Source organism: Herpailurus yagouaroundi, unplaced genomic scaffold (assembly GCF_014898765.1).
Source record: "Herpailurus yagouaroundi ecotype Mexico unplaced genomic scaffold, PumYag 160, whole genome shotgun sequence".
Lineage (NCBI taxonomy): Eukaryota > Metazoa > Chordata > Mammalia > Carnivora > Felidae > Herpailurus > Herpailurus yagouaroundi.
This window is the reverse complement of record NW_024412401.1, coordinates 42,353,015-42,379,899: the sequence shown is the minus strand read 5'-3', so window position 1 is coordinate 42,379,899 and position 26,885 is coordinate 42,353,015. Positions and strand designations below refer to the sequence as shown.

Sequence of the window (26,885 nt, the reverse complement as noted above, 5' to 3'; positions counted from 1 at the left end):
CCCTGCTTGCGCTCAGGTGGACGGTTTTGGCCGCTGGAGCTGCCCCGGTTCTGCCCTCGACAGGCACTGCTTTGTTCGAGGCTCTGAACAGCACTTGAGGCCACGGGTTCTGGCGGCCCCCGGCTCTGCTCCCGTGCCCCTGTCCTTTGCCCCCGACAGCTGGGGCTTGCAGCGCCGAGCAGATTTTTGCAGCTTCTCGTAATAACAGGGTGCAGTTGGGCGCCAGAGGGCCGTGGCCGCCTGGGTAGGAAATTCACATCTCTTGTCTGTTGTTGTTGTTTTTTTTTTTACTTTCTCTTTCTTAGCTTTACTTTCTTCCCATTTTCAGCCGGAAGCGTAGACGACGAAGATATCCCATCTCTTGTTTACGCATGGCGTTACACCTGACAACATGTTTATGTCTTCACCGTTTTTAATTTTTTCGGGGTGGGGGGACAGGCGGAGGGAGAGGGAGAGGGAGAATCCCAGGCAGGCTCCGTTCTCAGCACAGAGCCCAACTCGGGGCTCACTCACGACTGTGAGATCGTGACCTGGGCCGAAAGCGAGAGTCGGACACTCAACCGACCGAGCCACCCAGGAGCCCCCGTGTCTTGGTAGGCCTAAAAATCTGAGCTCCGGAGAAAGGAGGTGATTGTCCTGCGTCACACAGCTCGCCCTGTGTAGAGACCGTCTTTTAAAGGTTCTGGCCAGTTACGAAGAGCAAAGCTGACCCAGGAACGAATAAATATAAGAAAAGATAACTAAGGACTGATGTACAGTTTCACAGAGTGAGCAGTGAGAACCGTGAGGAAGGAACAAACATTTTTAGAGAGAACGAAAGACGGGAAATGATCCCTGAGGACCCGACCTCAGCTGGCTACTGAAAAATAAATAGGACTTGGCCGGGCAGTGGAGACAGTATGCACAAAGACACCCCCCCCCCCCCACCAGGGAAGATGTGGACACGATCAGTGTCAACATTCATCATTGTCACTATCCTTCTCATCATTGATGCCATTTATTGAGCACTTACTAAATGGCACGCCCTGGCTGGGACACTTTACAGAAGTTATGTCACTCCGTTCTCACGCTAGGGGCTACTGTTAACCACATTTTGCAGACAGGGGAAGGAAGACACAGAGATATGAAATGACTTGCCTGAAATGATGCTGATTGTAACTGATGGAACCTGGGTTCAAATCTGCCTTTCAAATAATGAGCGAGATAAGCTCTTCTAGAATGAGTGGGGTTGGGGGCACAAGCACTGTGCTAAGCTGATAATTAGAAATTGATGGTAAAGACGAGTGTCAAAAAGCTAAGCATGGCCTGTGGTCTCTCTTCTCTTCTCCCCATGAAGGGCCTCTGCCTCAGCTCTCCCTTAGTCTTAAACTTTTCTCCAACATGGCACCATTATGCTGTTATCAACGCTCCCCCCCCCCCCCACACAAAAAAGGGAGGTGGGCAAAACCCCACCTAATCTCTTCGCCTTTATTTTCCCGTCTGAACCTCAGGGAGTTTGAGGCTCAGAATCCTCAACAGTGAAACCACTGGCCACGTGTCCTTGGGGTCAAGGAGACATTCCACTGAGAGGTGTAGAACTGGACTTTCAGGAGCTCCGTGAACGCTTGGCCCGCAAGGTGTCCAGCCCCCCAGAGCCACGGTCACAGGCCATCCTCAGACTTTGGGCATTCCTCCGATGACGCTGAAGCCAGGCGTGTACTCGCGTACGCATCTGCGTGAGACGAGGGGAGAAAAGAGCTCCCGTTTGTGGAGTCTCCATCACAAGAGGCAGGTTGTCCGTGGAGCTACTGGGTGGGACAGACGCCTGAGTTCTGCTGTCACATCCCTCACTGGCTGTATGAGACTCTGGTTCTGCCTTTGTCCGTTTCACTCGTCCTTCGAACACATACGCCTTGCATTCCTATGACGCGCCGAGTGCCACGGCGTAGGCATCGAAGCCCATCCTCTGGGGGCGCCTGGGTGGCGCAGTCGGTTAAGCGTCCGACTTCAGCCAGGTCACGATCTCGCGCTCCGTGAGTTCGAGCCCCGCGTCGGGCTCTGGGCTGATGGCTCGGAGCCTGGAGCCTGCTTCCGATTCTGTGTCTCCCTCTCTCTCTCTGCCCCTCCCCCGTTCATGCTCTGTCTCTCTCTGTCCCAAAAATAAAATAAAAAACGTTGAAAAAAAATTAAAAAAAAAAAAAAAAAGAAGCCCATCCTCTGTTTTGCCCTTGAAGCGGCTGCATCCCTAAGAGGCTAAGCATTTGTCCGTGTTCACACAATATGTGAACAGCGAAGCAGGAACGCGAGCCCAGATCTCCCCAAGTGCCGTGCTCTTAACCAGAAACATACTGGGTTTTGTAAACCTTGATACACTTTACTGTTATAATGTTATGAAGATGTTTTAACCACATTTTTTATTCTTTTCCTGTGTCTTTCTCTTCCTTTTGTTTTATTCTCTCTCTCTCTCTCTCTCTCTCTCTCTCTTTTTTTTTTACTCTTTCTCCTCAGGACTCCACAGAATGGAGCAAGAATGAGAGGAAAAAGGCCGGCAGAAAAGCATGAACTGGAGGTTTGTTGAGCTCCTCTACTTCCTGTTTGTATGGGGCCGTATCTCAGTGCAGCCCTCCCACCAGGAACCAGCTGGGACAGACCAACATGTCTCCAAGGAATTTGATTGGCTTATTTCAGACAGGGGGCCTTTCCACCACTCCAGGAGCTACCTATCCTTTGTGGAAAGACACCGTCAAGGATTTACAACCAGATATAAAATATACAGGTAAGATCTGGGTGAAGCTGGTCCCTGCCTTCCGCGCCTTTCATTCACAGAGTGCTTTCTGGCGTCCGGTGTTGGTAGGGCCTTGCCGCGTGGAGGACCGTCTGGGCCAAGGGATCGTGAGCCTTCAGCGGGTTGTTACTCACCTTTTCACCTTGTTTTTGTACTTTGCACGAGAGATTGACAATGACAAGGAGAAGAGCAAATAGCTAACATTTATTGAGTGCTTACTGTGTGCCAAGCTTGGTGCTTTACTTTGTGTACGCCATCTCATCTAAGGTTTCGTAATAGCCGTCGGAGGTAGATTGCATTTGTTCTCTCCACTGTATGCATGAAGTAACTGATCCTCAGCTAGGTGAAATTATTTGCCTAAAGTCACACAGTCAGTAAGTGATGGGATTGGGGTTCAAACCCCGTTTTATCGGTATCCGTGGTCACAGAATTTGTAATCAACCACGTCAGGTATAGGTGGTGTCGTTTGCAAATGCCACTGATGTACCCGTATCCTTCCCAAACACACTCACACATCTGGAAACAAGTAGGGACTGTCCACGGACAGTGTTTTCTTGAGCAGGTCTGAAGTGGCTCTTGACTGTTTAGAATGCCATTCATCCAAAAAGGACTTAGCCCCAAGTTTCTTTTCTCTTTGAAACCATCTGAGATTCTCCCCATTCCGGGCTTTCACCCTCTCTTTGATTCTTCCACAGCTCTCTACACTTACATCTCTTTTGTTTTAAACCGTCTGAAATTAGAGAGTGCCTTTTTGTGTTTCTTTGTTCCCTAACTAGAAACTCTTGGAAGGCAGGACTTCCATGCAATTCATTTTTGGATCCGATCCCTTGAGTGATTTTTTTTTTTTTTTTTTTTGCTACGGTGTGTCAAAAGCGCACAATACGTGTTGTGTACTTAAATGAGTTGGAAAATGCCAAAAGCTCTCTAGAGGTATAATCTTTGTCTCAAGGTCAAGGAAGAAGGGACACACCCTAACCCTCCTGGGCCAGTGAGAACAGGAGAGCTGGGGAACGCGGTGGAGGAAAAGGATGCTGACTGCATCAGGGAAGGCTTGCATTCAGGGCGTAAGTCTTTTTTTTTGTATTTGGTATGAAAATAGACATGTCTCCCTTGCACATTTGGGGGCATTATGGGTTAAGGATGTGAGATTCATGCAGCCTCTACCAGCTATACCTGCCTGTGGCTTATGCTGAATATTCAAACCCTACTTTGGAAGTTGGCCCACTAGTGGCTGAGGTTCTGCAGCGGTTCCATCTATGAAAGAGTTCACGGATGAGCCTTGAAGGGTGCTAAGCAATCGGAGAGTTACTGGGGAGAGGTGCTCTGAGCCCGATGGGAAGCAAGACACAAAGGAGCGTGGACACGGGGTGGGCAAGAAAAGGGGGAAGGAACACAAGGGTGAAAAATTAGGGGTATTTCCTCTCTAAAAAGAGAAGCATACCAGAATTTTAAAAACGTAATTATTGGGGTGCCCGGGTGGCTTAGTGGGTCGAGCTGCCGACTTCGGCTCAGGTCGTGATCTCACAGTTTGCGAGTTCGAGCCCTGCGTCGGGCTTTCTGCTGTCAGCGCAGAGCCTGCTTTGGATCGCCTGTATCCTTCTGTCTCAATAAATAGCAATGTAATTATTGATTCAGAAACCCATTCCTGGGGACAACTATTTCCTCAACTACCCAAGAACAATAGTTGTCTGCCTAATTTCAGAGTTGGATCCTTAACATAATTTCTGGCAGAAGGCAGCCATTGCTATCTGTGAACACGCATAAACCAAACATGGGTGCTTCCCTGATTACTCAGCAGAACGCACCGGCATCTGAAATTCCTGGTGCTCGGAAAGATGGAGGCTGGAGGTAAAGGATTGAGGGGAACAGAGCAAGCAGCGGAGATCTAGGAAACACACTCTTTGTGTTTTGTCAGACGATAACTCCTTGGCTTCACATGTGGCTTTTGCTCCCACTTGAGCCTCCTGAAGCCACCTTCAAGTTGGATGACTGGGGTTCAAATTTCCGTTTTAAAGATCAGAAGGTGACTGACTTGAATAGAGTGAGGTAGCCAAGAAATGACGGAGTCTGGGGTGGAAACAAAGTCTGATTATAAATCCATAACCACGCCAATGAATACGGCAGAACTCAAGGCATCCGTTCATTATTTACAAATGTTTCTTAGCGACTGCTGTATGCCTGGCTCGGTGCTAAACTATGGGGCTGTGTTGGCTTGAAGATGAGTAGTAATGATACAGTAGGAGGACTATGCTTGAGTTTTCGACGGGAGCTATCCTGCATGTTAGATGATTAACATATGTTTGCGATTGCTGTTGAAATAACCTAGACTTCCGCGGATACCCTGAGTAGAACCATAGACACAAACGTTCGACAGTGGCAACCTTTAATTGAGCACCTAGGATGCGCCATGAAAAGAGGCCATTCAGTTCTCACAGCATCCTCTGTCAGGTGAGCAGTGCCTTGGCATTTTGTAGGTAGGAAGGCCAGGACTTGGGGAGGCGGAGTGCATTGACCCACTCGGTGGGACCCATGGACACATTCCTTGTGGTAAGGAACAGGAGCTGGGGTCCAAACACAGACCTGCCTGACCCCAAAGCCCTCCTTCCAGCCACTGTGCTGCACGGCTGCCCCTCCCCCAAGCCTGGTGCCCCAACATCGAGTGTGTCAGAGTTCTGAAGGGACTCTTGCAAACATTTTTCCTCCCAACCGCTTTGTGAACCTTTGGGGTTGGTTTTTGAGATGCTAAGAAGTGAAAGTTGCTAGTGAGGTTGGGGGTCAGGACATTTGGATACTAACTCTAGCTTTCTGGGCATTGGTCTTGTGACATTAGTCAAGCTCCCTCCTCTTCTGGATCCTGCTTTCTTCATCTGTCAAATGGTAGCCTTGAAATACATCAGTGGTTTTCAACCTGTGCTCTTGGAAATCTTGAGGATCGATTAAAGAAGTCAAAAAAGCCACTTTAGTGTGGGAAGATAGGCAAAGTGTGTGTGTGTGGGGGGGGGGGTGCTCAGGCAGGATCCCCCCCCCAGCTGTGCACAGTGCTTACACAAGAGAAGGTCTGACTCTGCTGTTTTCATGGTCTGATTTTACGTATCCTTTCCGTTGGATCCCACTGCTAAAGCAAAGTGTGCGGTCACCCAACAAGCTGATTTCTACCATGCTTTCTAGTTCTAAAATTAAGTATAAGATTTAACCAAGGTCACATGGTTAATTAAATGACGGAGTTCAACCCAGAAGTCAGGCCCCTGGTCATCTAGTTATTCCTTCCTTCCTCTATTTAATCTTCAAATAATTGTTAAGTACCAGCAACAGGCCCAGCACTGTGTTTGGTGCAGATGATATAATGATGAGTACAATGAACATGGTGCCTGCTCTCATAGGAGAGACTGACATTGATTAAACACACACACACACACACACAATAAGTGCTACAAAGGAAAAAAGAGCAGAGTAGGTATAACTGGGAGATCATTAATACTGTAAACATTGATCTGGAACCAGTTTCTTACATGCAAAGATTAGGTGGGGCTCCTATCATAATCTGCACGTGTACCCACATGCAAATAAGTACCCAGAGACATGGTGCCCATCCAGGCCAGGTTCAGACCAGAGCCAAAGCCAGCTAGGACATGCTCATCAGGATAATAGTCAATTGACACTTTGTCCTCATTGAGTGCTGCTTTGTGGAAACAGGAAACCGGTGATTTCCAATGTGCCTTCTTATGTGCTAATGTGAACATAGCGTATTGGACAATGGACATTTGCATCATGAAAGAGCGGCTTTCTCCAGGAATGCGCCATATTCTCTTGTGCTAGAGAGCCAGCTTTATTGAGGTGTTTAGTCTTCAAGCTTTGGCCAGTTCACCCCACCCTGAACCCATGGCAGGCCCCAGGATGATCTGGGAGCTTCAGAAAGAAAAAAAAGTCTGAGAGGAGGTCTGCTCTCTGCACTTAAGTGGGGTAAGGCCATTTCTTTCCTTTCTTTCCTCATGTATATGCACACAGAGGCTGGTTTCAGCTCATAGAATCATGGTGGGGAGTCCGTGCCAATGGCAAGGATGGGAACCTTTCCCATTAAATCCCAGAAGAAGTCTTCTCTCACGTTGTTTCACAAGCCAAGCAATAATATGTGTACAGGCAGTGGTTTGGGGGCACAAGGCACATGCTCTGTCACGCGTAAGTCTCAGCTGACACATGGAAGGAAGGCTGGGCCATTTCCAGCCTGAACCTGCCAGCATCGTTGAACTTGAAGTCAGGGAACCTGGATGCTGGCCCACCTCTCCTGCCTCCTTCGTGCGTGCTTTTGGCCAAATAATGGACCTTTTGGAGCTTGTTTCTTCATCTGTAAGACGAGACTGTTAGCGAAGGTGATCTTCAAGGCCCTTGCCTTTTCTGAAATTCCATGATTCCATGAAATAATGTCCCCTGAGGATTTAGCCTGGGGTAGTGGAGAAGAGTGGACTTGGAGTCTGGAGACTTTGTTTATTTTTGAGCCACTTTCTAGCGTTCTCGTCCTGGGCCGAGGCATTCATGCGTATTCAACTCATTCATACATCGGTTGCTGTAAAATTTAGCTCTGGTCATAATGCCATGAGCTGTGCTACGATTTAGTGATCCCAAAATGACCAAGAGAAAACAGTGAGGCGCACACCCTCACAAACACACGCATGTGCACAACCTGTAGTGCCCGGCCCCTCCTCCACCAGACTTGGAGTTGAGGGTGGAAGGTAGAAGAAACATACAAGTCGATAAACAAACAGTTATCGTTCCATGGATAGGAATGGATAAGGAACAGCTCAGATCCTCAATTTTCTCCTCTGTAGAAAGGGATAATGATGTCTGGCCGACCTAGTAGGTCAAATGAGGTAAAGTTTGTGTAGGAGTGCTTTATGAAATTTAAATGTTCTTCTATCTACAAATTTTTTTTTTCATTAAGGCTCTAAGTCATCATTCTAAAAAGAAATCATTGATTTTCACTTTCTGCTAAGCCCATACATATATTAGTCATTAAATACTCACAGCCCTTCTGGGAGGGAAATACTATTATTGTCCATATTATGAATGAGAATACTAAGGCACCAAGAGGGTGAGCAAATTGTCCAGGGTCACACATCTGGAAAGTGGCACAGCTGGGAGTCAGAAGCGGGCCTCTGAGACCCCACAAGAGCCCTTACCTTATGCTGTCATGACTCTCTCTGGTTTTTAGTTACCTGGTTCACCATCAAATACTGAGAAACTCCTTTTGCCAGTGGGCAGATTGCAACCTCTTTGAGGCTCAGTTTTCTCATTTGTAATATGGGGCTAATATTAAATGCCTTGTGTGCTTGTGGTAAGAAGTAACTTTGATATCAAACGTGTAGAGCTTGGGCGCCTGGGTGGCTCGGTCGGTTAAGCATCCGACTTCGGCTCACGTCATGATCTCACACTCCATAAGTTCGAGCCCCGCGTCGGGCTCTGTGCTGACAGCTCAGAGCCTGGAACCTGTTTCAGATTCTGTGTCTCCCTCTCTCTCTGCCCCTCCCCTGTTCATGCTCTGTCTCTCTCTGTCTCAAAAATAAATAAACGTTAAAAAAAAAAAAACATGTAGATCTTGAAATTTTGCAGGACCTGTATAAATTCGACTTGACCCCTTTACCTCAGAGGGCCGACTGCATTGCTAAAAATTATTTATTTTGTTCTCGAGACGATTTAGAAGTCAGTCTGGTCTGAAAAAGCTCCGTTTGGTCCAAAGATGTTTCCTGCCTTTTTGGATTTTATTTTCTGTTTATTTTTTTTCCTGACTTTGCACTCATCAGTAATGGGAAAATGTAGCAATTATTTCGGGGCATACTTAATAGAAAAATTATAGAACCCTTTGTACACTTGGTTCTGGAGAGTCAGGGCGGAGGGGAGATACTGACAATGGCAGGCACTATGCCGCAAGAGGTGCTTTCAGGTTGAGTGGTTTTCCCTGCAGGTTGCTGAGCAAGTGATTTGTGGCTTATGGTGCACCTTCCTTTGAGCCCAAAATAAGTACCCAAAAGTTGAATGTAAATCGAATCCTGGGAAACCAAGTCTGATTGCCTAACTGTCTTGCATATTATTTCAGACTTGCATGAATCTCAGTTCTAATCTGATATCCTAATGGTTCCCTGACGTATTTCACAAAAATATCTATAGTAGGTTTTGCGGTAAAGCTACTTGGCTGAATGAATGGGGCTGGGGCTAGGTGGACGGTCTCCCTCAGATGAATGAGATGCGGTCCTTATCCAGAAATCATTCAAGAGTATCTGTTGGGTACCTAGGTATGCCAGATGCTGTGCACTGCCGAACCGATAAAGTACAAGGTAGAGTGGTCCCTGCCTTCTAGGAACTTACAGACAAGCGGTAGCGAGGGAGAGGTCTGCCACTGCACCACTCAGGATGCTTGTGGCTGAACTTGAAAGGAAACCAGCAGCCTCTGGATTCCAGACAGGATCTTAGTATCCCATGGTGCCAGTGTTAGATTTCTATTAGCATAGGGAAATTGAGTCTAAATCAGCATTTCTTAAAGTAGATTATATAGAACTCCAGCTCAACGCGATGTTAAAAGGTGTTTTTTGGAACGGCAACAAAAAAGATCCCGCAGTCAAATAAATGATAACAATGATGGCAAGTTCATTGCTAGCATTGAAAGCTTACCAAGGGTCCAGTATGAACACACTGACTATGAATTAGTCCGACTGATTGATCCTTCCAGTCATTCTGTGCACTAGGTATTGTCATCATCGCTGTTTACATAACTTCTCCAAGGAAAGAGAGCTAATTTCTGGGAGAGTAGGATATGTCACAGGTAAGCAGATTCCAGAGCCTGTGTGTTTAACCGTTGTTAACCATTGCTTCCCAAATTTGATCAAATCTCTTTGACCTTGCAAGCTCTTATTCTCAGAGGTATTGGAATTCTAACAGCAAATTTAAGGAGTTGCTGGTTCTATCTGGACACCAGCCCGGGTCAAAGCTCTTTTTTTTTTTTTTTTTTTTCATGTTTATTTCTTTTTATGAGACAGAGCATGAGGTGGGGTGGGGCAAGAGAGAGAGAGAGAGAGACTGAGGATCTGAAGTGGGCTCTGTGCTGACAGCAGAGAGCCCAGCGTGGGGCTCAAACTCGCAAACCAAACCGCGAGATAGTGACCTGAGTCTAAGTCTGATGCTTAGCCACCCAGGCTAAGACACCCGCCTGTGTCATAGCTCTTAAAGGGACACCTCTTTAACTTGGAGAGCTAGCACTTGGCCAAGGAAGTGGGACAGTGATTGCCAGTCGGGGGTGATTTTGCTCTCTAAAGGGACATTTGGAAATGTCTGGGGGCATTTTTGGTTGCCACAGTTGGTTATGCAAATGGGTGCTACCAGCATTTAGAGGTCAGGGATCAGGGACACTGCTAAACATCTGATAATGTACAAATAGCCCTCTGCAGCAAAGAATGATCTGACACGTAATGTCAGTAGTGTCGAGGTGGAGAAATTCTGCTCTGGAGCAAGTATTTTTGGAACAAAAGGAAAAGGGCTGGTGAGAAGGATGTTGGAATAAATAGTCTTAGAATTTGGTCTTCATGAGTTTGAGTTGGAATGGTTGCAATATAGACATCAGTGTAATGGCCACGTTCCCAAAGAGTCTGGCTGCAGGACCAAAGGGGAAGTGATTTTGCATGTTTCAAGACATGGCCTCAGACCAGAGTGCAAGTTAATGCATTTAGGAAGGTGAATCAATTTTTGCTTCCTGCTGCAGAGAGGCAGTATTTAAGGGAAACCAGTTCTCTCCTCCAGAAACAAACAAACAAACAAACAAACAAACAATCTCCATTCTTCCAGAAGGCCTGGAAGATCTGGTGGGTTTCTCCTCTGACTACAGAATTCCTTAGGAAGTAAGATGTTTACGCTCTGTTGCTAGGTTCAGATATACATGGCCTGAGTTATTAAAAACCAGTTTGGACCAAGTGGGTTAACAGATACTTTTTATCCCTTTAAGAGCATGCCCAGTAGGTATGAAAGAAGATGAGAGTGGGACAGTGTCCCCTGTTGATAGTTATCAACTGTAGCCACTTAAAGAGTGGTGTCACTGGTGAGAACCATTACCCTATACCCTCCCCCTACATTGTCCCTCATTTAATCCAAATTTCTGATCAACTTCTCCTTGAATAGGGAGGGTTGGGGAAGGATACACAGCAAACATCCCCCGGGCCACTTGGAGTCGATTCAAAGATAATCTTTTGTGTTGATTATTTAAAATTGATCTTCCACTTCCAAGAATGATAACTTTATTGCTACCAAATTGGTACCTTTGCTATCCTTTACCTTTTTGCTGCCTTGTCATTACTGAGCTGACTTCGTGAGCTGCAAACCTGAGTTTGCTTCGATCTTGGCCAAGCAATGACCCAGCTTTAGTGAGAAGCAATGACCGAAAATGGACAGGCTTGTGCACCTCCCTCACATGGAGCTGCTGACACCAAACATGGCCACTGTTATGACCTGGGGAATTTGGAAGGGAAGAGAGACAAGGCCTTGCAGCTTCAGACTCCACGCTCCAAACCTTGGCCAAGGAAGCAGGAACTGGATCCATGATCTGGAGCACCCAGCAGCTTTGTCATTCCTTTGGAAAATGTTTACTGATCTCCAAACTCCTACCAGCGGGGGGGCGCTGCACTGTTCCCTTGGGGTTAAGAAGGGGAAACTTTGATCCCTGCCCTCAAGGAATTCATTATATCTTGGGGAAAATTGACTGAAAGACAAATGAGCACAGTGCATGTGCTAAGTTCCCTGGCTGAGCAATGCTGTTGGTGCCGTGCTGGGGGGGGTGGGGGGGGGGATTCCCGGGGGGGGGGGATTCCCCTAGCATTGGGGTTGTGACGGTGGGGAAGTGTGGGCTGAAAAGACAAGTCTAAGAAGGCATCCTAGAGGAACGGGCATTGAACTCAGTGTTCAAGGACAATTAGGAATTTGTGAGAAGGCTGTCGAAAGAAAAGCAGCCCAGGCAGATGGAGGAGAGTCTGCAAAGATAAGAGGTAGGAGAAAGCCTAGGTCTATAGGTGTGTGTGTGTGTGTGTGTGTGTGTGTCGCAGCGACTTAGGGCATAAGGCTGAACAGCAGCTTGGAGGCAACAGTGAAAGAGATTTGGAATGGCAAAGTGATTTCAACCAAACTCCAGCTAATTGTCAGAATATTACTAGACACCTATTTAGAGCAATGCTTTTTCTTTCTGTTGGTTTTACATTTCTTAACCCTGACTCATCTTCATTTTCTTTTCATATTGACACTCAATAAACAGATATAGACGCAGTACAGACAGAGCTAAAGATGTATGATTGAAATGAAAATTCATGAAACAAAATACTTAACCTTAGTACATGTGATATATTTTGATATTTACTGTTCTTTTCCATTCTGCCTATTCCTTTCTGATTCATTTATTTTTTTCAATTCTTTTTAATGTCTATTTATCTTTGAGGGACAGAGAGAGACAGAGCATGAGCAGGGGAGGGGCAGAGAGAGGGGAGACACAGACTCTGAAGCAGGCTCCGGGCTCTGAGCTGTCAGCACAGAGCCTGATGCGGGGCTTGAACTCATGAGCCGTGAGATCATGACCTGAGCCGAAGTCGGACCTCAACTCACTGAGCCACCCAGGCGGCCCTATTTTTTTTTTTTTTTTTTTTTTAATGTTGCTATCTACCAACTAAAGTGATTTCAACCTCCACCGGTGGGGTGGGCCTAACAGTCTGAAAGACACTGACTTTGAGTCTATACTGTGGTCAGTTGGGGCTCAGAGGACAGTTGTGCCGGGTTTGATTCTCAGAGTTTGCCATGGGCTCAGGTTAGAACTTGTGCCTTTCCTGATGTGGGCAACAGAATGATGAAGCGTTTGGAACATGGGGTGGACGTGGCCTGATAATGCATTGAGAAATACCGCGCTGGCTGCAGCGTGCCGACTGAGTGGAAGAGAGTAAGAGAGAAGGGTTCAGAAGCTGTGGCAATAATTCAAGGGAGAGGAAGGGAGCGCCCGAGCCAAGACGGAGGCAGTAAAGATAGAGTTCATTAACTCCCAAGTACGACTCAGTGCCACCAGGAGAGTTCCTCCGGACCTACCCGCCAGGCAGTCCTCTTCCCGGGCTACAGCCAGACTTACCTGCCCCAGTTCCATTCTTGGCACCCTTTGGCAGGATGCATTTTTTTATGTACAATTCGACAGCTGCTGGATACTTTTGTATCCCTTATGAAAGGAATCAGAATGCCCAGGCTTCTGCCTCCAGGCAGTTTCTTTATCTCTCAAGGCCTTCCTTCTGGGCATAAGAATTACTGAGTCTCATTAGCAGTGGATTCCCAGACTGGCTTGGAGGAAGGCTTTGCAGCCCAGCCTTTATCTGTCCCTGGCTTGTCTCTGCAAACCTCGGTGGAAACTTCCAGCCCCAAGTCAGTCTCTAAGCCTATGTGAACTTAAACCAGTCGCTATACTTGAGCGACGGGAAGGAGATCTTTAGATTCAAGCCGATTTTGGTTTGAATCCTGGCTCTATTGTTTCCCACCTATGAGATCCGGGGTATGTTGCCGAAACTTTCTGACCTCAACTTGTCTATCCGTAACATGGGGAGACATTCCATAATTGTTGTAAAGGTTTGAGAAGATAACAAAGGATCACATTTAGCACAGAACAAGTGCTTGAGGACGGGTAGTTAAAATAAATATCTGAAGCACCAGTCCCTGGAAATTCAGCAACAGGGACTCTGAGAAGCTTTGCAGGAGACCTCCGACAGCAGGAGGGGTCTGGGCGCTGCGTGGAAGAGGTGTCCTAGGATGACAACACTGGCTCCATTCTTAGACCAAGAGGACACTTGTCAGGAAGCAGATAAAAAGGAACAGAAAGAGGAAGATTTCTGATGCCCTGAAGCACGTGCGGCACGGATCCAGAGGCCTACATACTGACAAGGTACCCTTAAGCTAGCAGTAGGCGTTGATTTCATGTAAACAGCACACATCCCATGATTTGCAAACGTCTAATTGATTAATCAGCCCAGGTGATGGGGAGCAGTCTGCGATACCTCATCTTCCAGTGCCCGCTGCACGGTGTCCACCACGTTATCTTTGGTGTGTCATGCTCAGGAGACGTTGATCCCCGAGGGATGGCTTTTCGCCCAGGCACCTTCCGGCCACCAGCCGCATTTCAGAACGGGGTGTGGTTGTGTGGTGGGGGTAACTCTACTTCTTTTCAAATTGCCTGCGTGTTATCCAGAGAAGGTCAGCAAGCTGCAGCCTCCATCCCTGAGCACTTGTGACATCCTGTCTGTGACTCTAGCGTGACATCCAGTCTTACATCCCATTTATGAGGGGAGGTGTGGCTTGTGTGGGCAGGAAGGAATGGAATACAAACGATATGGGTCTCTGCACTGCTGCATGGTTTGGGATTGTACTATTTGGGAAGGAATTGCTCACCTGTGCATTAATTCGACCTATGTTGGCTGAGTCTCTGTGTTGTGCAAAAACTGTGGGAACGTCTGATGCCAACGAAGCCGTACTAATCCACACCCCGAGGAGCACCGTAGGGGAGCTGGTGAGAGATAGACAGTAAGGAGTCACATTGCTCCCTCCTCTAGGGGTGCTGGGGAAGAAGAAGAATATTGAGTGGTGTTGCGAAGAAGGGGCACTTCTGGTGGTCTTGCAAGATTAAGGAAAGATTTCAAAAAGAGGATTTTTATTCTTTTTTTAACTTGAGATCTGGACAGTAGAGTTAGACATAAGAAGGTAGTGTGTGTGTGTGTGTGTGTGTGTGTGTTGAGGTCATGTCCAGAAAGGGACAGACTTATCCTGGGGTCTACAGTAAGTCCCTGTGAGTGACCTGCAGAGAAAATGTTAGCATGCATGCCAGAGAAGTGAGCTGGGGACTAGGTCATGGAGCCAGCCTATGTATGTTACATAAAAGACATTGAACTTTATCCTAACATGGTGCCTTCCACACTTTCTCATTTCAGGATGTTCTGAGTGATTTTGTTATGGTTCCTGTAGGAACCAGGCAAATACTAATTCTGTTTATTGAGTAGTTACGTTCAAACAACTTAATGAAATATTTATGTCCCCAAAAGTTTAGTGGCCATTTGAAAAATGATGTGTGCAAATCTAAAGAAAAAGCTGTATTTTAATTTTATTCTTTCTTTTAAAAATTTTTTTTAACGTTTATTTTTGAGAGAAAGAGACAGAGCATGAGTGGGAGAGGGGCAGAGAGAAAGGGAGACACAGAACTGGAAGCAGGCTCCAGGCTCTGAGCCGTCAGCACAGAGCCCGATGCGGGGCTTGAACTCACAGACCGCGAGATCATGACCTGAGCTGAAGTCGGATGCTCAACCAACGGAGCCACCCAGGCATCCCTAATTTTATTCTTAAATACCCACAGCTTCGGGGCGCCTGGGTGGCTCCGTCGGTTGAGCGTCTGACTTCGGCTCAGGTCATGATCTCGCGGTCTGTGAGTTCGAGCCCCTCATCGGGCTCTGTGCTGACAGCTCACAGCCTGGAGCCTGCTTTGGATTCTGTGTCTCCCTCTCTCTCTGCCCCTCCCCCGCTCATTCTCTGTCTCTCTCTGTCTCAAAAATAAACAAACATTAAAAAGAAAATAATATCCACAGCTTCTCCCACATATGCTTTGCAATCGGATACTGCCCCTTCATTTCCTATTCCTCATTAATTTTTCTGCGATACTTTGTAGTTGTATCAACTGCTAAAAATCCACCTTAATGAAGATAGACCATATGAAAGAAAGGTTTGTATGTGTTTATACAACATATGTTTTAATGTTGAAACTGTATACTATTTCAGGTTAGTAATTTTGCGGATGCCCAATAAATGGCAAATACCCCTCCCTTCTCTCGAACATTTATAACATCCCCTGTGTCCCCATGAGTTTTCTCTGTAGCATCTCAGCACACAATTCAGGATCATGTCCTAAGGACAATGGGGAGCTCTTTAGAGGATTTTGCCCAGATGGAGACCATGTCACATTGTCACCATTGGAAGGTGACTGCTGCTAAAATGGGGAGAATAGACTGATGGGGGAAAGTTGGGAAAGGGTGCAAAATGTATAACGGGAAACAGGAAGGCTATGTCAGTGACCCAGGTAAAAGAGGAAGGTGTCTTGGACTAAAGTAGCATCAGTGGGGATTTGAGATATATGTATTTTTTAATTTTTATTTTGAAACGGGCAAGAAGTTGCAAAGACAGTAAAAGGGGGTCTCATGTACTTTTTCCCCAGTTTCCCCCAATGGTTACATCTAATATAACTATAATATAATATAATATAATGTAATATAATATAATATAATATAATATAATATAATATAATATAATATATCAAAACCAAGAGATTGATATTGGTACAATGGATGGGTATCATCCTGCATCATTTTATCACACGTGTAGATTCATGTAACCATCGCCACCATCAAAACGCCATCACCACGAAGATCTCGTGCGCTATCCCTTTATTATCACGCCTCTCCCTCCTCCCCTGCCATCGTTAACCCCTGACACTCACTGATTTGTTCTCCACCTCTATGAGTCCCTTATTTCAAGAAATGTCACACAAATGAAATCATAACTTGAGGTACGTTAAGGTGATGGAAGTATCAGTATTGGAATTTGAAGATTGCAAAGGACTTGGCAAGATCACACCTGAAGTGGCAAATCACTAGATCTGGGTCAAACAGGAAAAAGAGACGGGGAGCATTTTTCATAGGGTCAGTTGTGTGGGTGGTGGTGCTTTCCATCAAGATAAGCAACCCTGTAAGGCAAAGAGACTCTGCGGTTGTATGTGATTGAAGATGACGAGTCAGCTTTGCAAGTGGTAAATTTAAACTAGCCATGGCATCCAGATGGAGACTTAGCAAGCAGTTGTATAAATGGCTCTGGCCCTTCGATAAAAAATATATGGTATTCGGAATCATCAGGTTACCGATAGCGATTGTTAGATGTCCCTTAAGGATGTGTTCGCTCAGAGGAGCCTGCTTAGCATGTGCAGAGAAAAACACTGAGTGGCTGAGGACTGGCCGATGGTGGAGGAGGGAAGTCAGGGACATCTGGTACCACGGAAGCTACAATAAATGAATGTTTTAAGAAGGAAGATGTGGGTAATCAGGGGCCATGGTTTCTGATAGAGAACATCAAGTGAGAACTGAAAATAGCCTTTTGTGCTTAAAATCTTGACCTTGGCAAGAGATGTTTAAATATAATGTTGGGGACAGGAGCCAGATTGCAGTGGTTGAGAAGTAAGTGAGAAACAAGGAAGTAGACTTTTTTTTTTTTTTTTTTTTTTTTTAAGAATCATAACTAAGAAAGAGAGCAGAGAGGTTTTTGTTGTTCTTTGGTTTCTAAGGGAGGAGACCATTAAGAAAGGGAGGTTCTGAGTGGAGTTATTTGTGATGAAGCGTTTCCTGAAGAGGCAGGGAGGGAGGTAAAGCATCCATGGAGGTAAAAGGAGGGACAGCTTTCAGCTGAAATAGGAAGAAAGGAAGGAAAGAGAGCGTGTGGGTGCAAATCTATTGATTTTATTCAGGATTTGAAAGGACTTCCCACGGCCTCTGTTCTCTTTGTGAAGTAGAAATCCAATGTGAAACCAATTGCTGAGGAAGGGGGACTTGGGGAGTGCCAAAAAGAGTTTGGAGTGTTTTGAAGTCATTGGTCTGTAGAAAGGTAGAAAGATCTGATTAAGGAAATATACAAAGATCACCAGGAAGCATTGAGGGCTCTGATAATGTTGATAACCATCAACTGATAAGGGCTCTAGTCTGTGCAGCTGGGCTATTGTTCTCCAAAAGAACTGAGCTTTTGAGGTAAGAGCATGCATGGTGGACAGAGGTTCAAATGGGGTGGGGGTTTGCCAAGTAGACTAGATGGAAGAGTAATTGTGTAGGGGTTGAAAGTATTGGCAAAAAGTAAGCAGATGGATCATTGGAATTAAGTCGATCTAGAAAGAAGTGAAGACATTAGATCGTGGGTAGAGGGAAAGGAGATGGTCACGGGCCCGGAGGTCTTAAAGAGGTAGGGAGCGGGTGTTGTGACGGACAAGTCCGAGAATGGAATCTTTTGCTATGATATGTCAGAGTTAAGGGACTTTGGGAGATGACACATTCTAGGAGTAACCATGGCAGGAAGTAGGGGCTGGAAGAGGGAGGAAATGGAGATCATTGGAGTGGAATAGGTCAAGGGGCCGAGAGGCTGAGGGTATTGGATTCTAGTCACATGGGATGAAGGGAGAACTTGGGGGTGAAGACACAGTGTGAAAATCACGTGCTCAGGTGTTTATTTAACATGAGAGCGCTCTTTGGAGGCTGGTTATTGAACACAAAAAGGAAGAAATGAAGGAAGAGAATGGGGTAGATAACTCCATCTACGACGGAAGATTTGCATTTGAGTCTTTTTTCTTTCTCCATTTGGTCTTTGAATAACGATCTATTCTCCCTGAGCCTCAATTTTCTTTTCCTTAAAGAGGAACTTAAAATCTGTACCTCCCCCCACAGAGCTGTAGAATGTGATGCTCAAGAGAGAAAGTGGAAGTGGGGGGCCCGGGTGGCTCAGTTGGTTAAGTGTCCAACTTCGGCTCAGGTCACGATCTTGCAGTTTGTGAGTTTGAGCCTTGCATCGGGCTCTGTGCTGACAGCTCAGAGCCTGGAGCCTTCTTTGGATTCTGTCTCTCTCTCTCTCTCTCTCTCTCTGCCTCTCGCCTGCTCACACTCTGTCTCTCTCTCTCACATGCAAAAATAAATAAACATTAAAAAGAGAGAGAGAGAAAGAGAGAAATTGGAAGTAAATGTGCTTGGTAACCCCTGCACCTTCGTGTAGATATGGACCCTATTGTTCCTGTCTACTGGCCCCCGAGGACTGGCTTTGGATTCCTTCCACAGCACTGATGGAAGATAGTGCGTTGGTACCTAATAATTGCATTTGAATGGCCTGATTTCAGAATATCATTTTAGGATAACAAAATGAATGACAGCTGTAATATCAGAGACGAACCGTTGGATGTCCTATCTTTTCGATGTCCAGAATAAATGTGCGAGAACAGTTGACCCAGACAAATTGACCGATGAAGGGTAACTTGTGCTTCAACATAATGAGTTCAATATTCTTTTGATTTACAAAAAGGCGCTGGGGCACCCAAGCCTGGGATGCTTGTCAGCAAAAGGGAAATTTAGATAGTATTGCACTTACTATAGACAACGCAGAGTTTTAATTGTAACAGCTTCAGCTCAAGCTGCATTTACGCCATCATCATCATTATTATTAAGAAGGAGAGGGAAGTGGCTGTTAGAGATGAAGGGCTTCCGAAGGGAGAATGTTCAGGAAGCAGAATCCCCTCACCCTTGGTGTTGAGCAGAAATGAATAGGCTGTTGGGGGAAATTCCATAACAGAATCCAGTTGAAATTCATTCCGGAGCCAAGAACAACATTGAAAAATAAAAGCACTTACAGAATGGTACGAAGAAACCAGTTTGACGTGATCCCGAATATATTAATAACTACATTACCTAGTAATGTTAACTGGTCAAGTTAAATCATTTGATCCTCATAACAATCCTGGGCGACGGCTTCTACCTCTAGCCCCACTTTACAGATGAGGAAATAGAGGTTCACAGAAGTATTCTGCCCGAGGTCACACAGCTGGGAGGTAGCATGACTGTGATTCAGACCCAGGCAGTCTGGGTCCACAGTCTGTGCTTGTGACCACAGGCTGTGCAGAGTGCTGGGGAGGGAGAGCAGCCATGGGAACCAAGGAGCTTGTGCCCTGCCCCATCCTTGATACTGAATCATCTTCTGACCTAGGGAACTTTCCTTTTCTAATGCTCTACAGTTCTCACTTCCCCTCCTCCTTTTTTCTTTCCACTATTCTTCCTGTTCCTTTTCTTCCTGTTCAAATACACCTTCGGTATGTAATGCTTTAAAGTGCACAAGACACGTTCCCGTCTGAGATAGGTACCGCTGTCCCCCGTTTTGAAGATGAGGTAGCCAAAGGTTTGGGCGGCTAAATGGTTGGTCTGGGATGACATGTCTGGAAGGGGTAAAACGTTGACTTGTATCCAAGCCTTCTGGCACATCTTTCAGTGCTCATTGTAACTGCCCCACAGCTACCTTTTCGTTTGATGAGCGCTTCTTTTCACTGGTACTCAGTGTAGACTCATCCTTGGTGCTGATCGCAGTACTTTTGGAGAGAGAATGGCAGAGTTTTGCAAACAGGGGGTACTTTACTTTGTACCTGCAGAAGGATTCCAGAGGTGCTATTTGAAAGAAGGAAAACGGAGACAAATGCAATTCTTACATGGTGTGGTTCCACGGGTCCCTTGGCTTTATCTCACTTGCTCTTTATCTCAGAAAATCGACTCTCATCGGGGCGCCTGGGTGGCTCCGTCGGTTGAGCATCTGACTTCGGCTCAGGTCGTGATCTCGCGGTCCGTGAGTTCAAGCCCCACGTCGGGCTCTGTGCCAACAGCTCAGAGCCTGGAGCCTGTTTCGGATTCTGTGTCTCCCTCTTTCTCTGCCCCCCCCCATGCTCTTTCTGTCTCTGTCTCTGTCTCTCTCTCTCTCTCTCTCTCTGTCAACAATAAACATGTAAAGAAATTTAAAAAAGAAAGGAAATTGACTCTCCTCAAGTGTCACTTCCAGATTCTGGGAACAAAGTATTTTTTTCTAAGGTTGTTTTCTGAAAATCAGCAGATTGATATGGTATCACTAAAAACAACTAACTCACCACACCTAAGGGTAGAGATCATTTTGTCTCTTGTGGAAGGAGGATGATAGAGAGAAGATACATAGCTGTATGTATGATGCTGTTCTATTTCAGTCTACTGTATAATTCTCTTCCTTTTTTTGGGTCTTATTCTGTTGCTGAGTTCCACCCACCTACTTCTGGGAGACAAGGCCAGGTGAAAGACATCTTCACATTTCTCAACATCCTCACATTTCTCAACATCCTCACGCACTTGTCCGTGGGTGCTGGATTTTCAGTAGTAACTTGGAGGCCTGTCTGTCTGAGAGAACCAGAGAAGGTAGCCCCGGCCCTGGACCAATAGCTATTGTATGCAGTAAGCTTGGGAACTTATATATACAGAGCCTGTACTGGGGATCAGAGAGCTCCTCAAGGTCTAGTTCCAGAGAGGGAACTGGTAGTGGCTTACTGGACAACAGTCTTCCAGGTGAGATGTTTTTAATGGTCAGAGTTGCTAGAAGATGGGAGGGGGGCACCTTGATGGAACAGAGGAGGAAGTCCTTCTTCTCTCACAAGAGTGACTCTAATTAGCATAGCATTCTGTGACCAAAGAGAATGTAAGCACAGGTAGGATACTGCCTTCAGTGACCTTGGATACCCTTGACCACCCAACATTGCATAATCATGCCTAAAAGCTGTCATTTATAGGATTGGAGAGAGCACCTTCTTCTAATTTTTTAGGGGTATGTTGTATGAGGGGAGGCCCTGCATGTCTGATTAACATCCCGCCGTGTTTCTGATGTTTTACCTGAGTCTTCTCTATGGGCCTCTCGTCTGCCAGATCATCAGTCAGATGGTAGTTCTTCATTTGCTCTCCCTGGGTAACCACACCCATTCCTGTGGCTTCCGTTATCACGAACACTCCAGCAACTCCCAAACTTCCGTCTCTCCTCCAAACTCCAAGATCCTTTCACCCAACCCCCAACTGGATATTTCCATTGGACTTTGTCATGAAATCTCAGGATGCTCGTATTCTGCCTTCTCTACCCATCTACTTCTTTTCTTGTGTTCTCTGTCTCAAATAATGGTACCGTCATCCGTCAAAGGTCCAAGCCAGAAGGTTGGACAATATTCTCAGGTAATTCCTCTTCCTTACCCAATGAAACATAGTAATAATAATAGTAATTTTATTGTGATTGCTAATACTTGAATGTTTACCATGTTTCCCATTCTGTGTTAACATCACGTGGATTATATCGCTTAATCCTTTGACCAGCTTCTGACTATTGCATTGTGTCATGAATGGAGAAAATAAATAGCTTGCCCAAGATCACATAGTTAATAGGTGAGGGGGTTAGGATTCAAGAGTACAGAATCTGGGTTCTTACTCTCCTCGATATGCTGCTCACATATCCAGTTCATCACCATTCTCTCTCTCTCTCTCTCTTAATTTGAATATGCCTTCCAAATCATGTACTTTTCCCAATTCCGACTTCCTCTTTTCTATCGTATTTCCCCAATACCTATTTCCTAAGCTGGTGGTCGTTAATGATTATGCATCCTTATCATTAACCAAAAAATCATACCACCATAGTCATCACATATTATAAACATTTGCTAATATTTAATGTTTACTATTATGTAAGCATAGACCTAGACATTTTAAAAGATAGGAAGGAATAAGTAAGAATTGTTAATATTTTTTAAAACATAATTTTAGTTTATTGATTACCCATGTATTTATTAGCAGTTGTGGATAGATATAAACCTCTTACTTAAATCAGAAGTCTTTTTGATTATTTGTTTGTTTATTTTAGAGAGAGCAAGTGGGAGAAAGGAAGAGGAGGGGAGAAAGAGAGAGAGAGAGAGAGAGAGAGAGAGAGAGAGAGAGAATCTTAAGCAGTCTCCACCCTCAGCACAGAGCCAGATGTGGGCTTGATCTCATGACCATGAAGTCACGATGTGAGCTGAAATGAAGTCAGATCCTTGATCGACTGAACCACCCAGAGACCATGAGATCATGACCTGAGCTGAAGTCAGACACTCAACCGACGGAGCCCCCCTGGCGCCCCTGGATTATTTTAAATCAATTGGCAGATAGGATCGTTTCGTCATGACTTTATACTATGACTGCCGAAGTGCTTAACCCAGGGAAAGGAGAAATACCAGCTCTGCCATTTTTTTTTACCTGTATTATTGGTCTTATTTTCAACTGGTGGTTTCTTTGCAGGAAACTCTCGAAGCTATTTGTCCATTTTAGGAGAGCTGGCTTAAATTCAAAACTCCCATGTGACCAAGCACCTGTAAGCTGCTTGGTTGTAGGTTGTAATGAGCTGAAGCCAGAAAGGTGAGCCAAGGCAGTGCTGCCCAGCCCTCATGTATCTAAGAACTCTCTCTGCCAGAGGTACATGTGGACCTGCGGTAACTGAGATGAGTCATTTCAAGTCAGATTTTGTGCAAGGTGTCAGGTAAGGGTCGGTGTTTATTTTGTTTCCCCAATGTGAATATCCATTTTTTTTTCCATTTTTATTTTCTGCCAAGACGTTCCTATTCCCATTAAATTACATCGATGTTTTTCTTGAATATCAATTGACCACTTACCTGTGAACGTTGTGCTACATTCCTTACACCAGCACGGCGCTTTCTTGATACTGGTTAGAAAGCTGATCGGAATTCTGTATGTAAATTTGCAGAGAACTGGCATCTTACCAACACCAAGTCTTCCGATACACAGACATGGTTTATGGCTTCATTTATTTAGATATTTGATTGTATTCAGTAATATTTTGCAGTTCCCAGCGTATAAGGGGTGTAATGTACTTTTTAAGGATTCACAATTTTGAATAGTAAATAAAATTCGAATTTTAATTTTATGTTTAAATATTTTCACTGCTAGTATAGAGAAATATAATTGAATTTTATATAGTGTATCTTCCACCCTTGATGTATCTTCACTAGTGACTTTTGGTAGTTTTTTGTAACCTCCTTAGGATTTTCTACATATCTGATCACACTATCTGTGAGGAGTTTCACATCTTCTTTTCCAGTCTGTGTGCCTTTTCTTTCTTTCTCTTGCCTGATTTCATTGGCGAGAACCTCTGGAAAATGTTGAATAGAAGTGTTGCAAGTATAAATCTTTAGTGATTTAGAAAAGAAAGCATTCATTCTTTCACTAAATGTGACGTTAGCTGTAGGGTTTTTTGTTGTTGTTGATGCCTTTGTTTTTATCCTGTTTGGGCTTCATCTGCCTTGTGTGAGTTAATACGTTTAACCAAATTTGGGGAATTTGCAGCTATTATTTTATTAGGTGTTTTTCTTCCCTAGACTCTCTCTTCTCTTCTTTTGGGACTGATGATGGTGTCTTTGACTACTTGTTGTCTCCGAGGTACAGTTCATTCTCTTCAGTCTTCTTTTACTCTGTGTTCATGCGGTTGTACAATTTCTTATGATCTGTCTTCAAATTTACTTTTCTTTCCCCTGTCATCTCAATTATGCTGTTGAGCCTGTGTTAGGAACTTTTAAATGTCAATTGCTATACTTCTCATCTTTAGAATTTCCCATTTTTTATGTATAGTTTATACTTATCTGTTGCATTTGCCTATTTATTTAATTTTTCCCTTAGTTCTTTTAATCTTTTAAATGTACTTTTTAAAAGTTTCTTTATTTATTTTGAGAGAGAGAGATGGTACAGGCATGTGCATTCATGAGCAGGGGAGGGGCAGGGAGAGAGGAAGGGAGAATCCCAAGCAGGCTAAGCACTGTCAACACAGAGCCTGGCGCAGGGCTTGATCTCACGCTGACGCGGGGCTTGATCTCACGAATCTCACGAGATCGTGACCTGAGCCGAAATCAAGGGTTAGACGCTTAACTGACTGAGCCACGCAGGTGCCCCTAAAAGTAGTTTTTTCAACATTTTTTTAAATGTTTATTTATTTTTGAGACCGAGACAGAGCATGAACGGGGGAGGGTCAGAGAGAGAGGGAGACACAGAATCCGAAGCAGGCTCCAGGCTCCAAGCTGTCAGCACAGAGCCTGATGCGGGGCTTGAACTCAGGGACCGAGAGATGGTGACCTGAGCCGAAGTCGGACGCTCAACCGATGGAGCCACCCAGGCGCCCCCCCACAATGTAGTTTTTTAAAGTCTTTTGAACATATTTATAATAGCTGCTTTGAAGTCTTTGTCTGATAAATCCAACATCAGGGTTTATTTGGAGTTAGTTTCTATTGTCTGCCTTATTTCCCCCTTTTTAAGGACTATAGTTTCCCTTTTCTTTGCAAGTATAGTTAATTGTGGTTGAAAATTAAACATGATAGATACTATGACACAGTATCTTTGGGTTATGTTTTATTTTTTCTGAATATTCGCTGTTGTCGTTGTTGTTGTTGTTGTAGTATGCGGTTAACTTGCCTGGACCCAGTGCTGCAAAATTGGTCTCAGCTATAGGATGCAGGCACCGATACTCCTGCTTTGTTTCCATGACTTGCAGCTGCTTCGTTTTCAACTTGGTCCTCTGCAGATCTTCCCTGTGCCTCCGCAATTTTGCGGTCACCTGAACATTTGGAGAGATTCTACTCCAATTTGGAGAATCTCTCTCTCTCTCTCTCTCTCTCTCTCTCTCTCTCTCTTTGGTTTTGTTTCTAAGAATTCCCGATAACCCTTTGATGTTCATCTCTTCTTCGTACCTTTGGTACCTTCTGAAACTCAAGCCCATCAACATTCACCTTTTGCCACCCAAAGTGCGCAGTTAGGATATGCGCTCAGTTTTTCAAAAGCAGCAAACAGAAATCTTTCTCTGGGCTTCTCTAGAACTGATGGGCAGATTCCTTTCTTTCCCTGGGCCCTCTGGGGTCTTGCCTACCCTGTGTAGCTGAGCCAGCCAGCAGCATGTCATCGGGGCAGTTTTTAATGCAGATTTTGGTTCTCACTCCTTTACAGTTCCCTTGCTAGGAGATTCTCCCTTATAATTTTCTCCTGCTCTTCTGGGCCTGACCTCTGCTGTCCACTGCTCAGGAGCCTGTGAGATTGCAGATTTCCACCACTGTTTATTGCCTTGGGGCCAGGGAGCGCCTCAGGCCAGGAAGCCAGAGGCTTGCAGGTCTTGCCTTTTCAGGTTGCAGTTTTTCAAGAATAAGTTCTCCTGTAGCTCTGTCTGCTTTGGGGTGTTTTCCATTATCTTTAAGTAGTTATTGTCATTGTTGTTTTTTTTTTTTTTTAACTTATCTGGTTTTTATAATTGTTACCTGCTTGACAATTTCCCTCTGATGCCTTTACACATTGCTGATTTACTTGTTCAAGGATTACGGTGGGTCCATCAACCAGGAGGGGAGACTAGATTGCAAAGCTCAGACCAATAAAGAGGCTTTCAGAATGCTCCAGGCCAGAGACAGTAACAGCGGGCACTAGGCGATTGTAATGGAGTTGGTGAAAAAGTCATCAAATGCAGGGGTTTTGAGAGGAAAGGATTATGCGAAGCCTTATAGTTAGTTAAGGACGGAAAACACCAGTCTTCTGACTTATGCCAACGGGTTATTGGCCAATGCATGGGTTCTTCTGCATTTCTGAGCTGATAAGAACTTGGAATGAGAAGCTCTTGGGACACATGGTGCTCTTCAGACCTTATCTGTGGTGGTTGAGCCTGAGGTTAGTTCTTTAAGGAGGGTTCTCAGCCAGATTTTCTTCTCACTTTCCACATGTCAAATGAGCCATCAAACGCTAGTTTCTGATTTCTCCTTTCTACCCTCTTACTTCCATTCCTTAGCCCTAATACACACCATCAGCTTCTCTCTGCCCCATAATTGTGAGCCTCCTAATTAGATCTCCTTTTTGCGCAGAACAGCCAGACTTCACTGATTTCCTAAAATAAAGATCAGACCGTACTTTACCTCTTCTCTGTCATCTTCAAAGGCTCCCAGTCCTTACAGATATAAATAGTTTCATCTTCCAGATTATTTCCTTACTGTTCTATTTCTTTACAAAAGCAAGGCTGCACCCACTTGCTTACCATTTCCTGACCTTGATTCGCACTGCCCTGCTTTTGTGCCTTTTCTTATCCTGTTCTTTCTCCTTCCCCTCCATCCTCTGCCTTTGGAACCCATATTCAGATTTCAGAAGTTTGTTTAAATGATACCTTTTCTTTGGCGCATTCACCTCTTTTCATTTGACTGCAATATTTTTATTGAGCACCTACTCTGTGCCAGGCACTACGCTGTATCTTAAGGCTATGCGGTTGAGTAAAAGCCTTTTCCCGTCGCTTACTGTAGACATCGCCCCAAATGGTGAGATCCTGTTTAAGATTTACCGCCATTCTCCCCCAAAACCTGTTACTCCCAGCCTTTGTTTTACCTCTGAGGTAGAACACACAGTAGGCACTTATTGATGGTTTCTTAGTGAAATGGGTGCTGAAAGACAAGTTGCTCTCCGTGTTGTGTTTT

General features: G+C 45.0%; 1 protein-coding gene across 3 annotated transcripts in view; it reads left to right on the top strand.

Annotated features, from left to right (window-relative positions):
• Window positions 1–26,885, top strand: part of BRINP1 (BMP/retinoic acid inducible neural specific 1) — a 180,901-nt gene that overhangs the window by 48,108 nt on the left and 105,908 nt on the right. For 2 of the 3 annotated variants that reach the window (XM_040482123.1, XM_040482121.1), the window contains exon 2: window positions 2,488–2,755. In XM_040482123.1, the coding sequence (XP_040338057.1) occupies window positions 2,538–2,755 (218 nt within the window). In that variant the 5' untranslated portion in view covers window positions 2,488–2,537. Of the gene's footprint in view, window positions 1–83; window positions 245–2,487; window positions 2,756–26,885 lie in introns of those variants that run through there. The other variant, XM_040482122.1, reaches the window with a different exon arrangement.